This window comes from Betta splendens, chromosome 22 (assembly GCF_900634795.4).
Source record: "Betta splendens chromosome 22, fBetSpl5.4, whole genome shotgun sequence".
In the NCBI taxonomy this organism is placed as follows: Eukaryota; Metazoa; Chordata; class Actinopteri; order Anabantiformes; family Osphronemidae; genus Betta; species Betta splendens.
Genome location: NC_040900.2, coordinates 3,639,150 through 3,655,659, shown reverse-complemented (window position 1 = coordinate 3,655,659; position 16,510 = coordinate 3,639,150). Strand labels below are relative to the sequence as shown.

The 16,510-nt window shown below is 45.9% G+C and overlaps 3 protein-coding genes across 3 annotated transcripts; 2 read left to right on the top strand and 1 right to left on the bottom strand.

Annotated features, from left to right (window-relative positions):
• The first annotated feature begins 4,262 nt into the window (after positions 1-4,262).
• On the top strand, positions 4,263-9,737 carry klf11b (Kruppel-like factor 11b). Its single transcript, XM_029139828.3, has 4 exons — positions 4,263-5,765; positions 6,631-6,894; positions 7,576-8,470; positions 8,646-9,737. The coding sequence occupies exons 1-4, from the start codon at positions 5,727-5,729 to the stop codon at positions 8,945-8,947; spliced, it is 1,500 nt and encodes a 499-aa protein (XP_028995661.1). The 5' UTR covers positions 4,263-5,726; the 3' UTR covers positions 8,948-9,737.
• Positions 9,738-10,184: 447 nt separating this feature from the next.
• dnaaf2 (dynein axonemal assembly factor 2) lies at positions 10,185-12,726 on the top strand. The gene is made up of 3 exons (XM_029138616.3): positions 10,185-10,489; positions 10,565-12,173; positions 12,239-12,726. Exons 2-3 carry the CDS (start codon positions 10,596-10,598, stop codon positions 12,632-12,634), a joined length of 1,974 nt encoding a protein of 657 aa, XP_028994449.1. The 5' UTR covers positions 10,185-10,489; positions 10,565-10,595; the 3' UTR covers positions 12,635-12,726.
• A 255-nt stretch (positions 12,727-12,981) lies between these two features.
• lrr1 (leucine rich repeat protein 1) lies at positions 12,982-16,482 on the bottom strand. Its single transcript, XM_029138619.3, has 5 exons — positions 15,932-16,482; positions 15,039-15,137; positions 14,136-14,388; positions 13,570-14,044; positions 12,982-13,481 (listed from the first exon to the last, which is right to left on the bottom strand). The coding sequence occupies exons 1-5, from the start codon at positions 16,112-16,114 to the stop codon at positions 13,226-13,228; spliced, it is 1,266 nt and encodes a 421-aa protein (XP_028994452.1). The 5' UTR covers positions 16,115-16,482; the 3' UTR covers positions 12,982-13,225.
• Positions 16,483-16,510: the final 28 nt, after the last annotated feature.

Below are 16,510 nucleotides of genomic sequence, written 5' to 3'. Positions count from 1 at the left end.
ACTTTTGAATCTCCGCCAATTAAGTCGGGTGCTAATTAAGTCCAGTCAATCTTTAAGTTTGAGAATGTGTGATGTTTTATTATCAGCTGCTGCTATATCATAGTGATGGATGAAACATGGTTCAACTGTCCGGGCCTCGCGGCCATCGGGCCTCTTCCTCCTGTCGCTTCGTGTCCTCATTTCAACCCACAGCTGGTGTCAGGATGCAGCTTCTTTCCTGACGCTACCCTTCTAACCAGCACCACAAACCACATACATGTTCTCCTTTCTTTAATTTAATTTTGCAGTTTAATCAAAGTTTGCATACACAACCTGGGCCATGGACTTATTTCAGACATTTCAGTGACTATGAAGACCCATTATCAAAGCCAGCACTGAGCCGGTCCTTCCAGATTCTGACGGATCGCTAACGACCCACCACATCACACCTCTATCGCCTGCTGCTACTGCCCAGCATTTGTAACAGACCATTCAAATATTCCGACCACAATCGTGACCTACTCTTCTTTTTCTTTTTCTTTCCTTCTGCTTGTTTGGATGTTTTTATGAAACAGCTTGGCTTTCTGTGGGTGGAATGACTTGCTTTTGGCATAAACAACCCTGAGCGCTGCGAGCACAGCTTTCACAACGTGGTGTTCGTTGATTCACGGTTGTGTAATGTCCTGTAGTAAAATGTAATGCCATAAATAACAACACGCAGAGGAACCTCACTTAATTCTTGAGCCTGGTTCTGCACGACCACGTCCTTGATGTTGCATCACTGTGCATCTACATTCATGCGGAAATAATATTGAAATCCACTCCCTAGTGATTAGCCTGCAGTCACAGTATATTTAGTCAAAACACAGAGTCATAGTTCATCTGTGTGCTGCAGAGACCTTGCAGCAGGTTGAGCTGGTGCCCTCTCAGGTTGCACCCGCTGCTGACAGGATGATGAGCCCCTGGCACACCTGACAAAAAGTGACCCACTTCGGCGCTGTTCAAACATCGCGTGCGCAATTCTAGTTTGTTGTGGAAAAAGCTAAACACGCGCCCCCTGATCCGACTCCGCTTACCTCTCATTACGTCCTGTTCCATATCTGGTGTCGAACCAGGGTCCAGAAACGCATTTGTACAAATAGTGCGGCAAAAAATATCTCATGTTAAAACGAATGGGACACTAGTTTGTTCTATGGGACTCAAATTACACATTTACTGCCACACAGTGACAACTGTTTGAGTCAGTGTCAGTGTGGTTGTGGATGATTCATGGCAATTTTTATAGAACAACTTCATAAAATCGTACCTGCTGCGAAGTTTCTCAATCACCGTGTGTGCTGTGATTCAGAATGTAGGCTGTTGAAATGAAACCTATTTTAACCACTCGCTCCCACGGCGCCCACACACTTACACCTTTTGCGCTGTTCTCCGTGTTCAGCACTCAAGAAATAAAGCCACAAAGTTCTAAACGCGAGTCAGTTCTAAGGCGCCACCTGTGAAACAAAGAACTGGGCAAATACAGGTTTCTGTCTGCTTTGAGCTTCATATTCTGAACAGTTTTACAGAAAAATTGTGGACGTTGTTGCAGAATGTTCTCAGTTTATGATTTAATATCCAAGCCCTTAATATCAGGCACCACGCTCGCTCAGACTGTCTCCAGGGAAGCTCTTACTTGGAGCCCTCAAACCTGCCTCCTGTTCCTCCTGTTGCCAGGACAACAGACGAGCTAGCAGCACCAACATCAGTCTCATAGCAACAGATTGACTATAGAATCACGTCGTGTCCAATCAGAAGCTCGGATCCTGCACAGTCCTAGAGAGGGACGGAGTCACGTGCTGCCTGGTAAACAAAGACTCCTTTAGTGCAGAACTGACTATAGGAGACGGGTCATCTGTGTCTGTTGTCAGGCAACATTTAGTGTCTATACCCTACAAGAATCTGCTGTTAAATCATTTTTCCCAGCTAGAAAATATTTAACACACAATAAACAGTAACCATTCCATTGAGACCATGCACCTCAGGTTGTGGGTTTCTCTAAGTAGGCTTGATGACAGTTCAAAGAACAAAGGGAAGCATCTAATAACAGCAAGATTTCACATTAAGGGACTCACATTTACGTGATTTCATGGAAATTTCCGTACACTTCCTGCATTCTGTGTATTTTGATGTAAACCATGACAAAATCTTCTGTTTCTCTCTTAAACGGCCTTGAATGAGTGGAACAGCCACTGCAGAACTGAGATCATTTTTATTTACTAACCACTGACATGGATGTTTACATGTGCCATTATGCAAATGCTTCGCTTTGTGTCCATGTGACTGATTACGGGTCCAAAAGTTCAGATGCCGGTTTGCCTCTTTATATATTAGATTCCTAGCTCTAGTTTGTGGTATGTGCTCTTGACTGTAGTAGAGACGTATATATGGGACTGCATGGATCAGCTGTTGGTTCTGGTGTCTCATTTTGTTCTATGAAAACGTTTCTTTTGAAATGTCTTTATAGAAATTCATAAAAAATCATGATAGACAGGATTAATGATGCCTCTTTGGATATTTTAAACACAGCCTGAGCTCGTTTTACGTGCTGTGTCCTTTCACCCAGATGCCCGTTTTCAGCGACGGTGGGGAGGAGCCACAGGTTCAGCTCAACCCATGAAACACTATGGTTAATTGTATAACATTAGCTTATGTAAAAAATGTAATTCAGAGCTTTTTGGTTACAAAAATTTAAACTTTTTGAATTTTTATTAATCATGGTGACAATAAGTTGTCATTTCTATTTTTAGCTCTGAGTTTCGTCAAAGTAAAAGAATGACAGCCAGTGACAGCAGCAGCGAGATTTTACAACACAAAAGTATTCACTGTTGATGTTCATTCGCTTGTCGCCTGTTTTCTGTCCCGACACGTGTTTAACATAACAAATTCAACTGTGAAAGTAGGTTGAACGGAAAAGTGTGTGTGTAGGAGGATGTTGTTATTCTTAGTTTGCACCTTGTAGCTTTGTGTTAGCTTGTTCAGGAAATTGAATATCATTTTTGATATGGTTTAATAAGTTATATCTGACACGGTATTTCCCCTTCTCCGACTGAGTGAACACACCTGATGCAGGTAGTAATAAGCTGCTGGTAAATCAGGTGTAGTCAGAACAACTCAGAGGACAGGGTTTGGAACCCAGTGTTCTCAATGACAGTGGTCACAATAGCGTGTCAGAGCTCAGGGTCCGCTAGGTGGTATATTTAACCCAGCTGGGGCAACTCCCCCCTCAGGCCACTCGTGGCCTTCCTGATTTGGGGGAGTCGGCTGGAGGGGGGGGTGCATGCGGAGGCCCAGATAGGGCCAGCGTAACCTTTCCTCCAGATTCCCTGGCTAAGTTGCAGCGGACTGCCCCACTTATATCACAAACAGGCTGCTGTACTTAGGCCCGGGCTGCCTGTCGTGCCTGTGTGCTAACTTGTTTTCCCCGTAACTCCACCCTCATCCCCCGTCTTCTGGCAAAGTGCTGGCGCTGAAGCTGCAGCTCCCGGCCGAGGTCACGCTGGTGTGAGTCACACTGAGGCCCGGCCTTCGTTAGCAGCTAGCGCTCCCAGGGACCGGCACACCTTCAAACCAGCATAAATCAAAGAGACGAAATACACTGGATCCTGTGAATGACAGGGACATGCTAGCGTTTTAACCCAAGCAGCTGCCGTTATGCTGAATAATGGACATTTTACTGAGGCGGTGCTGTTTTCATATGATGGCTTCCAGGCGTTTGTTGGAACCTCTGACGTATCTTTCCTTTTGTAAGCGCAACTGGTGATGTAACATCCTATGTAGGTCAAGACACACTTGAATTCTCTGACACTGAAAAGTTTCAATTATCTCATAGAAAGGTCCTGAAACAAGCCCAATATACATGAATACAATATTTAGCAATGAATAAAATACAGTATTCATTGTTTTGCCTCCAGGACAAGCAGTGCTGAGCATCTGTAGCCTTGAACGTCTATGGCAAATAGTTTAACTTTAATGTATAAGTAAAAACTAAAACATATTTAGAGCTATATACAACAAATGGGGCTTCATGTGCTTTTAGATAAACACTCAAAATCCTTGCTGGGTACATTGTTATTAATCTCATGTAATTATTCATTGTGTCTCCCAGATGAATATGATGTAGAAAACATTTGAAAGGATTATCATGAATGAATACTTTACTGCAAACAAGGTCAAAGGTAATAGTTACAGTCTATACTATATAAGGGCATCTGGCTGCAGAGCGGATCATTCGTTACATACTTCTGAATCAGTGACTTTCCATGTGTGTGTTTAGTGAAATGTTGAAGTGAAGCCACTGAAGCGCTTGTTTTTTGACCCTGTGAGGAAACTGCAGCAACAGCTTAACAAGGACCTAAACGAGAAGCCCGCGCTCTACCTAGCACTGGTGATGCCTTCAGGTGCTGTGAGAAAGGTGGAAAACATCGCTTTCCCACAGGCCCACTGACTTTAAAGCTGATGTGGCTCTTGTAAGATTTCACTGGCTTGACCATTTTCATTAGCTGCAAAATGTTTAATGCAACAAGGCAAGTACATATGTTGATTGAGACTATTTTTTACAAATATCATATCTAAATGTTCTTTCCTTACTTTGAATGTCATTGGTGTAAACAACTATTTCACCTGATTTGTACATTTCTTTAGATCAAACTTCAAATACAACATAGAATACAACTATTTTTAATTGTACAAGTGGAGATCATAAAAAATCCAATGATCAAAACAGTTAAGCTATATATTTTGAATATAGACATTTTGTCAAATTACAAGACATTAAGTATAAGACATACAATGTTAAACTTGAAATAGATATCATGTATTATTCTGTTTTCGTGTGTGTTGTTTAGCCTCATTTTTATTTGTTTATTTAGATTGTTTTGTGTTTACCAAACAACATGACTGACTGTTTCAGCGAACTCCAAGGCAACTAGTAAGTTCCATAGAGACAGCAGTTTGTAATTCACACATAAGCGGTCACAAAACCTCGGGCCAGTATACAGTAAAAGGAAATACAGCCTTTATATATAATGATGACTACTGATAAAATATATCAGTAAAGTTTTGATATATTTTATTTATGCAAATTCAAGACAAACATTAAATTGATTATATTACATTAAGTCAATATACTTATTTAATTATCATATAGATATATTTATTTGTTAAATTTTGCTTTTATAATTTCCATTCTCAAAACATTTACAGTGGGTTGCAGAGCTGTACGTTTTTTAAAAGGCATAAAATGTCGCATAGCACGTTTTCAGGAAGGTATTCCCAACCCCCGTGAATGCAGCATAGACCGGAGCGACCTTTCGCCCAATTTAACGGCTGGAGGTTCATCGGGTTTACACTGACACTGCTGACACCCACGGCCACGCCCACCAACGGCCACGCACCCTATTTCCTCCAACCGCCCAGCGAGCACGCACTGTTCACGCGCCGTCTGCCTTCCTATAGGCTGCAGCTTCGCACACACTCGGCTGTGATTGGCTGAGTGTTGCCACCCGCGGGTGCGTGTTATGAGGTTTGTTTTTCTTTTTTTTCTGCCTCCCTATGTTTTACGCACACAGCTGAGAGAAAGGGAAGCCAGTCAGAGAAAAAAACGACCTCAACCCAACCCCAGCGCAGGCTACAGCACTGGCAACCGCCGTCTCTTTGTTCTACACTGGCTTTGACAGCGAAAAAGTGATAGATAGATATTTTATTCCTCAATGCCATTGCGAAAATTTACAGAGATGGACTCACAAGGGGTAAGATATTTTTAAAAAATCCAATTTCACCTTAATGTAACATTTATTTTTGTTTATTTCCCAGTTGACATCCAGTTGTTTACTAAGTGACTTGACATTTCACTAACACCATTTATGCTGTTTTAGCAGCAGAATTGAATGTTCTTGCATCACTTTTATAATATTATTTTGTGTTATGGCAAAGCGCGTTGCCAAATCATTCTTAATATATGAATGTTTTAAATTGTATATTTACAACGCAGTTTCACTGAGTCTTTATAGATGCTTTGTAGTCGGCATTTAAACATTGTGACCCACGCATTTCAAGGCATATTCATTCATTTTGAATTTGTAACATTAACGTAAGAATGTCAGTGTCCACAAATCGTTCAATCGGGTCGGGTTATAAGTTATGTCATGTGCACAGGTTTATGTGAAGCGTAAGTTGAAGTAATAAAGCTACTTCCTGATCGCTGACCGCTTTATGGGGGTTTCACATGGCTCATCTCGCAGCACGTCACTCTTTGGTCTATATTTGGCCGTGGGAGGCGTCCTGGCGCTCGGCCACGGGCGGTGCGTGCTGTGCTGGGGTGTAGCCACCAACGCCCCCCTCTCCCTTACCGGCAGCGTCACGACCCGGGAACCTTAGATGCACGAACGGTGACTGAGCAGATGACAAAAGTGTGTTTCCATTCCAGCTTTTCAAAGTGGAAATCTCCCACTCGAGTTTGCATCGGTGCAAGAGTCAGATCTGTGTCATAGTTCAGTCAGCGCACAGCAATACGCAATATGAGTAGTTGACGAATAACCACAACGGCTTCATGTTGGGCCCCTTGTACTTTTATTCATGATTGTTTGCCTGTTGTTGGCTTGTTGTTTCTCTTAGACTGAGTCTATGGGTCATTGTGGGTCCTACACAAAGAGAAGAAGGCACGACAGCGAGCAGTCTGTCTCCAGTGGAACCTCCGGTCTGGAGTACACGGACCTGGAGGCGGCCGAAGCCCTGGTGTGCATGAGCTCCTGGGGCCAGAGCCTCAGACCCAACCCCTGCAAGCCCAGGCCCCTCACGCCGGCTTCAGACTCCTGTGACTCCCTCCTGCCCCCAGAACTTCCAGAGCCCTCCAAGGACTTTGTGTCCCTCTCCTCCCTGGTAAGAGTCTCATTATGCTCCTGCGCAGTCAAATGTCTGCACAGTGTGGATGCGTTGAGTTTTAATGTGAGCAGTAAACTGTTATTAAGGTGTGCAATGAGCTCTGTGGCATTTTTGTGTTGTCAGAATTTTGGCAGACACATGAGAACATTACGTGACTCACTGTCTCTATCAGATTACTTCACGTGATTCTCCTAAGAACTCATGAAGCTCATGTTTTAATAAATGAAAAATAAGTCTTCACATTGAAGTAATTGGGGCTTGTTAATAGATTCTGAGGGTCATAAAAGGTGTGACATGTGCAGCAAGTCTGGATTCTTCTGATGATCTCTGAAGTCTACAATGAGAAGTCAGAGTAAGGTTACAAAGTCAGCTCCCACGTTCATAGCAGGTTCCTCCAGGTGGGTTATGGTAGTGAGCTGATGTTTGTCCTGGGGGTGAGCCCACAGCGGGACATTCCAGGCTGTTTCCTGTCAACAGCCCAAGGGCTTAAAGGGACAAAGGTGACGATCAGTGATTGGTATCTTGAACTTTGGGGGTTGTGAACCAGTAAGAGTGGGAGGAGAGAAGATTCAGTGGAACAGTCAGTCCTCTGTTTTCTCTGATTGGATCTGCAAACACAGGTACTGAAAGTATTTAGTAAGTAAGTAATTACATTTTCTATTTCACTTCTCCTTCCAGTGCATGACTCCACCTCACAGTCCCAGCTTTGTGGAGAATTCGACCTCTAACCCCGGCCTCCAGTTGAGCTCCGGCCCGGCTTTGCCCTCGCAGCGCTGTGGCCCTGGGCCTCACCAACCCGCCTTAGCACCCATCGCTGAAAAAACCCCGTCTCCGCTCCAGCCCTGCCGAGCCATGGCCACCAGCGTCATCCGCCACACGGCAGACAGCATCCCCTGCCAACACCAAACGCTCGCGGCCCCCAGACCGGAGGCACCCAGAGAAACGGTTGCAGCCGCCGTCTGCCAGAAACCTCCGTCTCCTCCAGCTCCTCTCACAAGCTCAGAGACAAAACAACAGCCCAGCCCCTCAAACCTCTGCACCTCCGCTCCCATTGTCACCCAGCTGCAGAGCAGGACACCCAGTCCCCCTTTTCCCACCACGCTGTCCCCGCCTCCAGTCAACAGCCCTCAAATCATCTGCCACATGTTCCCCGTCAGCAGCCAACCAGGGATAATCTCAGCCTTTATCCCCAATGCTGTTCAAACGTCCAGTGCTGGAATTTGCACCGCCAACGCAGCCATCCTCCCCCAGCCCGCCTCGGCCAACGCCGGCCCCCTCCAGCAGTCCCTCATCGTGGGCTCGGCGGTGCCGCAGGGGACGGTGATGCTGGTGGTCCCCCAGCCTGCGGTCTCTCAGGCCCCTCACTGCCCGCAGACTGTCATGACCCTGGGCAACACCAAGCTGCTACCTCTGGCCCCGGCCCCCGTCTACATGCCGGCCGGGCCCAGCGGCAGCACCGCGGCCGCAAAGCTGGACTTTTCCCGCAGGAGGAATTATGTGTGCAACTTCGCAGGCTGCAGGAAGACGTACTTCAAGAGCTCACACCTCAAGGCTCACCTCCGAACGCACACAGGTGAGCATTCAATGGGGGGTTTGGTTGGAACTCGAGGGGGTGAGGAGTCAAGTCTGACTCGGGATTAGTGTTACTTACTCTTGCTGGGAAGAGAGTGAGCTCATTGTCCTGTATGATTGTGGCGTGACTCAATTTTTAATCGCTCCTCTCCCTGTTTTCCTCTCCCCCCCCTCAGGTGAGAAGCCCTTCAGCTGCAGCTGGGACGGCTGCGACAAGCGCTTCGCCCGCTCCGACGAGCTCTCGCGCCACCGGCGGACGCACACCGGCGAGAAGAAGTTCGTGTGTCCCGTGTGCGACCGGCGGTTCATGCGCAGCGACCACCTCACCAAGCACGCCCGCCGCCACATGACCACCAAGAAAATATCCACCTGGCAGGCCGACGTGCGAAGCCTGAACAAAATGGCGGCGGGCAAAGCGCCGCCGTCAAAACCGGGACTTGCCACACTAAGCATGCTGGTACCTGCCAGCTCCAAGTAGACAATGAACACTTCCATCCTGCCCACTCCCAACATGCCACGGGGACACGGGGAACAGCCAAGCACAACAGGCTGCTGCTCTTTTACTCATGGGAATGAAAGAAAAACATGCACTGGACTCTTGAATTTCTCTCTACTGCTCATTTGTACATTTCCTCTACAGGGTTTTGTTGTTTACTATATAATTTGTATTGTATACACTCTTGCCAAAGCCTTTGTATATTATTTGTGTTCTATATTTTAACGTCCCCCACACCTCCCCCATCAGTTATAGTTAATACAATATATGTATGTATATGTGTGTATATATATATATATATATATATATATATACATACATACAGTATGTCTCTGTGAATGTATTGTTTGTTGTACTATGAAATGCAATTATTTGTCATATTTGGGAAAATTGTACATATGAATATTAATCATCAGTACTATGATTTTACCTTGATTATATCTCCCTAACTTTCATATTATTTAATACATATTTGTAATTAAAATGATTAAATTAAACAGTCTTTGTAAATTGTGTTTTTCAGTATTAAATGTGGGAAAGAAGGAGGTTGTGTGTGTGCCTGCCCACATCCTGCCTGAGTCACAGCCTCCCTCTTTGGGTCGACTGAACCTCATGTTCCTCCTAATGTGCTGACTCCTCAGTGGGTCACTTCCTGTTGGGTCAGTGAATTATATTGGTGTCATAAAAGTTCTTTTGGTGAGGCCATCTGGGGACGTTGTGTTCTAGATCAGAGCCTGAGTTTCCGTTGAGTCAATCCAGAACAGAACCAAGATTTGTTTGCCTGTTTATTAACAGATCAGAGCCCACTTAGCGCTGTCTCCTGGGAACCTGCAGGTGGTGGAGCCTACATAATTTATCATTCTCAAGTATTTCATCACTGATCCCCAGTCAGTGTTCACTGAAACGTCCAAGCCCGAGAAAACGCCCGGAGCCGCCTCGATTGTTTAAATGTTAACGTTATAATGTAAACAATTCAGTTTTAAGTTGCTGTTGGACCAAGTTTTACTCGGTGACTTTTCGATTCTCCCTCTCTCACACACGCGTTTGTAATCGGCGGCGCGACACCTAGTAACAGCACGAATCTTCCAATCAGACGGTGAAAAATGTGAAGCGCCGGGGGCGCGACCAATCAGATGGCTCCCCTGCACGCCGCCCCTTTGCCTTACTGACCGACATATTCAGTGGCCGCGTGCCACCTGGTCAGTGGTGTCGAGCGACCTCTGCTGGTGAGACCGCGTCACTACCTGAAGATCATTTAAGAAATATTTAACCCAAAAAATGCGAGCACCACGCATTGTTTTCGTATAGCCATTGACAATACGGAATTTCATTAGGTGAATCCCATTTTTTCTAACTTTTGGTAGTTTTAATAGGTCTTAGCAAAACCACTAGCAAGCACAGCAACTGTTTCTCTACGGAGGGATGTTGTTGTTGCACCATTGACCTTTGTGTTGCTATGGTTACGTGCAACTCAGGCGAAACGCTGGTTTGTCGCCGAAGTTCTTGTTCGTAACGTTATTTGAGGTGAGACAAATTTTAACTGACACGAAACACGGCAGAGGACGCGTTTTACCTCTGACGTTTGTTTTTTTCTTTTAGTTCGCGTAAGTTCGCTTGAAGCTCTTCAGCGATGGAGGTCGGAGACAAGCTGAGCGAGCTGAATTTGACAGGGGAGGAAATGGACAAATTGACTAAAGCTCTGAAAGACGACAGATTCAAAGAAATGCTGCGCGAGTACGCGCAAGAAATATCAGACCCCGAGAGCAGGAAGAAGTACGAAGAGGAGATCCAACTTTTGGAACGAGAGAGAGGCAACAGCCTGGAGTTCATTCACCCGCAGCCGTTCAGGGCTCTCAAGACAAGCGTGGACGGCAGGCAGAAGTGCTTCATCAACATCTGTGGGAATGATAAAATAGGGAAGCCTGAATGTAAGTGTGGCGTCTCTGAGGACGGACGCAGGGGCCAGAACTGGTCCCTGCCCCACAGTCTGCACCCCGGGAGGCAGGACACCGACCCTAAAGGTAACAAGATCACCATCTATGATGTCGTCTTTCACCCGGACACTCTCCACATAGCGACGACCAGTGAGAAATTCATGGAGATGGTGGTCAAGACGGCCGTTCAGGGAATTCAGAATTCCTTCAATGTGAGTCTGGACGAGAACAACGTCAGGGAGATGAAGACAAAGTACAAGGGTACCCCCCAGCCTTGTGTCATCCGTAGACCCATACCCGGACACAAAGCCAAGCAGCCCTCAGAGGACGCGGACCCGCTTTCCTTCCCATACCCACACGAAAAGAGCCCTGTTCCATCTTCACACACCAAACCTGCAACAGATAACAGCCCCGGGTCCCAGAGCTTCCACATCCAACTTCAGAGAACCAAAGAGCCAACCAAACCCAACTACGCAGTGAAATACAGATCTGTCATTGACCTGCAGGACTACAGATGTTCCAGGGACTCGACAAAGAGCCCCAGGCCGAAAGCGATAGTGGTCACCGTCGACTTGCCACTTGTGAAGTCGGTCGCAGACGCCAGTCTGGAGGTGAAAGAGAGAAGTCTGCTGCTGGAAACCAAGGCACCGGCCTATAGACTGGAGCTGCCGTTAGCCTACCCTGTGGATGAGGATACCGGAGAGGCCAAGTTCAACAAGCACACGGGACAGCTGATAGTGACGCTGCCTGTTCTTCCACCTAAAGCTAATGATTTAGCATTAGCACCTGTTAGTGGTGACCGGAGTGAAAATGAAAGTGGAGAGGAAAGGCAAGGCAACACTGGAGCGGAGGAGGATGACAAGGAGGAATGGAAAAAAGGTGATGATAAAAAAAGAGGTCAGGAGATAGGCAATGGGCAAATAAGAAGCAGCCAGGAGGTTATAGAAGCAAAGGGACATATAGTGGGCGAGGATGAAGGTTCCATCAAGCAAGAATGTGTGGAGGAGGAGAGAGGAGCTGAAAAGCCAAAAAGGGACAAGACTTATGAAAGTGGTCAAGAGCAGGAAGACGGTGAACAAGTTAGAGAGTGTAATCTACCAAAAATACAGGATGAAGAGGACAATGAAACATCTAGTGAAAATAAGGTGTGGGGAGAATGTGATGGAGCAGCAGAATGTGAGGAACAAGATATGTCAGATATAATGCCCAACGTACAGAGTTCAGACCTTCAAAGGCAGACTGACGCAGAAGAGGCTGTTCACTCAGCATTAAAGGTAAGACAACATTCAGACCATCCTTTTAGCCCCCTTTTTTTTTTTAAATACACTTTATTCTCCAGGACGAGGTTGAAGCTGCGTGTCACATTCACGCATCCAGTGAAGAATCCCAGACAGCTGCTGCCGTGTCTTTCACAATGCCAGCTAGCAGTTCAGACCACACTGTCAAGGACTGCAGCGTTTCCCAGGAGACTGAGGAATTCAGCACAACGCCCGGAACCGATGGAGAAAACACAGAAGGTTCAGGCAACAGACCTGAGGATGTCACTGCGGGCTCAGGAAAGCAGCAGGAAGGAGAGGCTGTAGATGAGGACGACCTGCCAGCAGAGCACCAAGACAAGCTGCCAGATGCCGTACTGAGGGAAACCGACGAACACGGCAACGAAACCATCATCAGTGATCATTCCACGTGTGCTGGATTTACCTTCCAAAACACCCTGATTTATGAGCTTGACTGAGTACTGTGAAAAAATCCACAGCCGGGAAGAAGTAACTCAAACACTGGAAAATATTTCAATATCCTAGAATAAAAAAAGAGTGATGTGGTAAATTGATTTAATTTTATTCAGCTTGTCCACATAGACATAGGTATAAAATAAAAGCTGTGGGTAAAAAACAACTCAGCTCATAATCATGAATCCTGAGGCACTGCATTAGGAAAACTCATTTAATTCCCCTGCATGTCAGTCTGGGTCTGTAGGGACCTGGATTCTGTTCCGAGAAGCAGAAAGGACAGAAACAGACAATGTGACAGTCATGTGTCAGTGTTGCTAGATGCAGAGCGGTAGTGAACATACTTGTCATCTCTGATGTTAGGTTTTATTATTGAACAGAAGCTTGGAGCTTTTTCTTCTTAAAACAAGCCTTAACAGAGGCCGAGGCAACACAACACTGTCCTTTAAAAGCTGTGACAATGTTGTATCTACTGCAGATTCTCTTTCTCACACCAATGATGTGCAATGTATTAAAACTTGCAAACTATTGCAAAATCCTCAGCATTTATTTTGGACCTTGAATGAGTTTTCAGTTAAACCAGAGTTTGCTCCTGCTCATCTGATTCCTCTCTGAAGGGCGCTGTCTAAAAACGTAGAGTAGCAGGCGAGGGAGCAGAAGTGCTGCTGCACCGGAGCGTCCGTCCCTCCCATGTCGTCCACCAGCACCACTGTGTGGGACACTTGGTGTAGATTCATGCTGACCGCTGTCTTGATGTAGAAGTTGATGCAGACGCTGCCACAGTCGCAGGATTTGGCTAGTTCCAGGTCTCGACACAGGAGGGCAGGGATGATGTGAGGTCCGTACGATATCCTGTGAAGCAAATCAGAAAGGAACCATGAGAACTACTGAACCATAGTGAGACTAGAAAAGGGAAATCAGCTGATTATTTCATTTTAACCTTAGGTTGACCACCGCTCTGGAAGCCATCTCTTGGAGTGTAAGAGGGAAAGTCAGCTGCATTGTGTGTTCTAGAGGATTGGGCTGAATAAATGGGTTTCCAAATAAATCCAGGTTCTCCAGACTCAGTTTACGAAAGTCACTAGGGAGCACAGACAGCTGGTTATGTGCCGCCGACAGGAATCTCAGCTTTGAGAGCCGGCCTATGTGGAAAGGAAAGCGAATAAGCTCGTTGTCGTCCAGTTTGAGGTTCACGAGTTCTTTGAGCTGGCAGAACTGAGCAGGCAGGGACTGCAGTCGATTCTGGCTCAGGTCCAGGAGCTGGAGGGTCCGCTGCAGGGTGGACAGACACAGGGCCTGGCTGAAGGCCTCCAGGTGGTTGTTGTGGAGGATGAGTTCAGAGAGACAGCTGAGGTCACCGATGGTGGCAGGGAGTTTCTTGATGTGGTTGTTGCTGAGGTCTAGTTTGCGAAGGGCTGCAAGAACAGAAAGCAACATTAAACATACCACTAGTTAACAGGACCCTCAATGACACGGGAATTGGGAACATAACCAGGCGGACTTTACCTTTGAGGGACAGCATCCGCATGTCCACGCGCGACAGTTTACAGTAGGACACCTGCAGCTGCTCCAGGGAGTAGGGGAAGTTGGAGGTGAGCGGGTAGTCCTTCTTTGAGACAATGGTCAGCTTCTTCTTTGGTTGCTCCACGTCCTTGGCGCGAACAGGAGTCAGCGTGGACAGGGGAAGGCTGCTTGTGTCACTTCCTCTGTCTGCCAGGCGAGCAGCCGACAGGAAGTTCTTCAGGCTATTTGCATCAGCCTAGAAATGCATACAGGTAAACTGAGAATTCAAGTTTCCTCTAGGGAGACCGTGTATGACCGAATTCCTAGAAATATCTAAACTAAGTGTGCTGGCCTAGAAAAATCTTGACACACTTTCGCTGAATGAACACAATGAACCTTTTGCTAAGGGGAAAAAATGTGACTAACTCAGGACGTGAGGTACAGGAATTAGACTTATGATGAAAATTAAATGAAAATTAAAAAAGACTTAAAATGGGTTAATTTACCTGCATGTTGTAATTTTAAGTGTTAGAATTGAGCTATAAAGATGCTGCGAGTACTGTAGACCTCTGACAACATGACACGTTGAACTATGACAGAAACTGTGTGAAAGGTCACTCCTTTATTGTATCAACTAAAAGAGCACAGCCACTGGAAACAATTAGTCTGCTGTGATGTCTGCCCGGGCATCAGCCAAAACAACTGTGTGTATGCGGGTCTGTGTTTAACTGGCGAGCAGACAACGTGATCTGCTGTGCTGCTCGCTCGATTCATCACTTACCTAAGAAAGTATGAATCATTGACACGATGGCTCAAAATGTATGTTTAACATGTGACTTCAACGTAAACCGAAAGATCGTGGGCCTTAATTATACGTACTCAGACTGTCATTACATTGTACCGTACCTTGCTCAAACAAATGTCAACCGCAGGTTCCTTTAGCCTCACGGTCGCCTTGCCGTCCCCCACAAACCAGGTGAAGAACTTCTCTATGTTGTCTTTTAGCTGCAAGAGAAAGTCGTTAAATGTGAGCAGCTACACATTTAACTACGTTAGAGGAAGTGGATGATTCATTCTTTGGACAAGCGAAGACAGGAATATTGAAAACATAAGTCATCAAGCTGGTTTGAACCAACTTCACAGCTATGCCGAGCAATGACGCTTTAAATCAGACAAACTGCTGATGGAATGAAGTCAGAACGCCAACACAACAACACACAACAAGTTTTCAACATAGGTCACACTTTCTGTCCAACTAAAATAATATTTGGAATAGGTTAAGATTCTTCGTTCACCAAGATGTTACGGCTTTTTAACAGGATGGTGTTTATGTTCATAAATAACAAAAATAAAAATAAGACATACGACCATATGTCCAAGACAGACACTGTTAAATGTTAAGCAAATAGTATGAGAGTCAAATTGGGTGATGAATGAATAATATTATATATTTCAACTTAATCAATTCAACTAGTATAAACCAAGAGTTTAGCTTTTTGGTTTGGTTTTGATCAAAAAGCTAAACTCTTGGTTTATACAAGATGAATTGCTTAAGTTGAATTTAATATTTAATAAAATAACACAATCTAAGGTCTGTCTTGTGAAAACACAGGCTGGATTAGAGCTAAAAAATGAACAGCAAAGTATTATCTTTACATGTACTGTGTAAGATCTACATAATTCTGCATTAAAACAGCTTGCACTTGAACGCATCAGTGTTTTCCATCACACTGATGGACAACACTGATGAATAAATAAAGCGCCTAAGGTAAATTAAACTAGATCGGGCCCACGCTGACCTTGTACTTGGAGCCTGCTCGGTCCTTGGCCGTGCAGATCATCATGTAGATGCCGCTGCGCGTGCTCGTCTTGTCCAGGTGCTTCCCGATGGACAGCACCGCTCTCGTCCCTTTGCCTCGGCTTTTCAAGCCGTACGTGGGCAGCATCCGATTCACCACCTCGACATCGCACTGCAGCTTCATGGCGGCCGAACACGGCAGTCCAGCGTAAACGGGTCGGACAGAACCGAGGGTGAAGACGTCCGCGGGAAAGTAGCGTTAGCTAGTAGTTGGTGTCACGCTCATCCGTGCCCGTCGTGGATGTCAACAACAGAGCAGCCTTCCGCCTCCGCGGGGCTGCAGCTGCGCGTGAACGGCTGCCAAAGTCACTACACGAGGTCTGGAGAAAAGTCGCACCAGCTTCGAGTTTGAAAACGGTCTCCTTTTCGGCCTTCTAGTGAACCAAAAAGGCCACCGGTAGTTGTTTATTGTCAGTTAGGGCTGTTAGCCGCCTTTAGCAGCGTCCCGCGCGCGTGGGAAGTGACGTCATTGAACGGCTTGTTGACGCCCCCCAAGCTCTGATTGGACAGAAGAGGGACT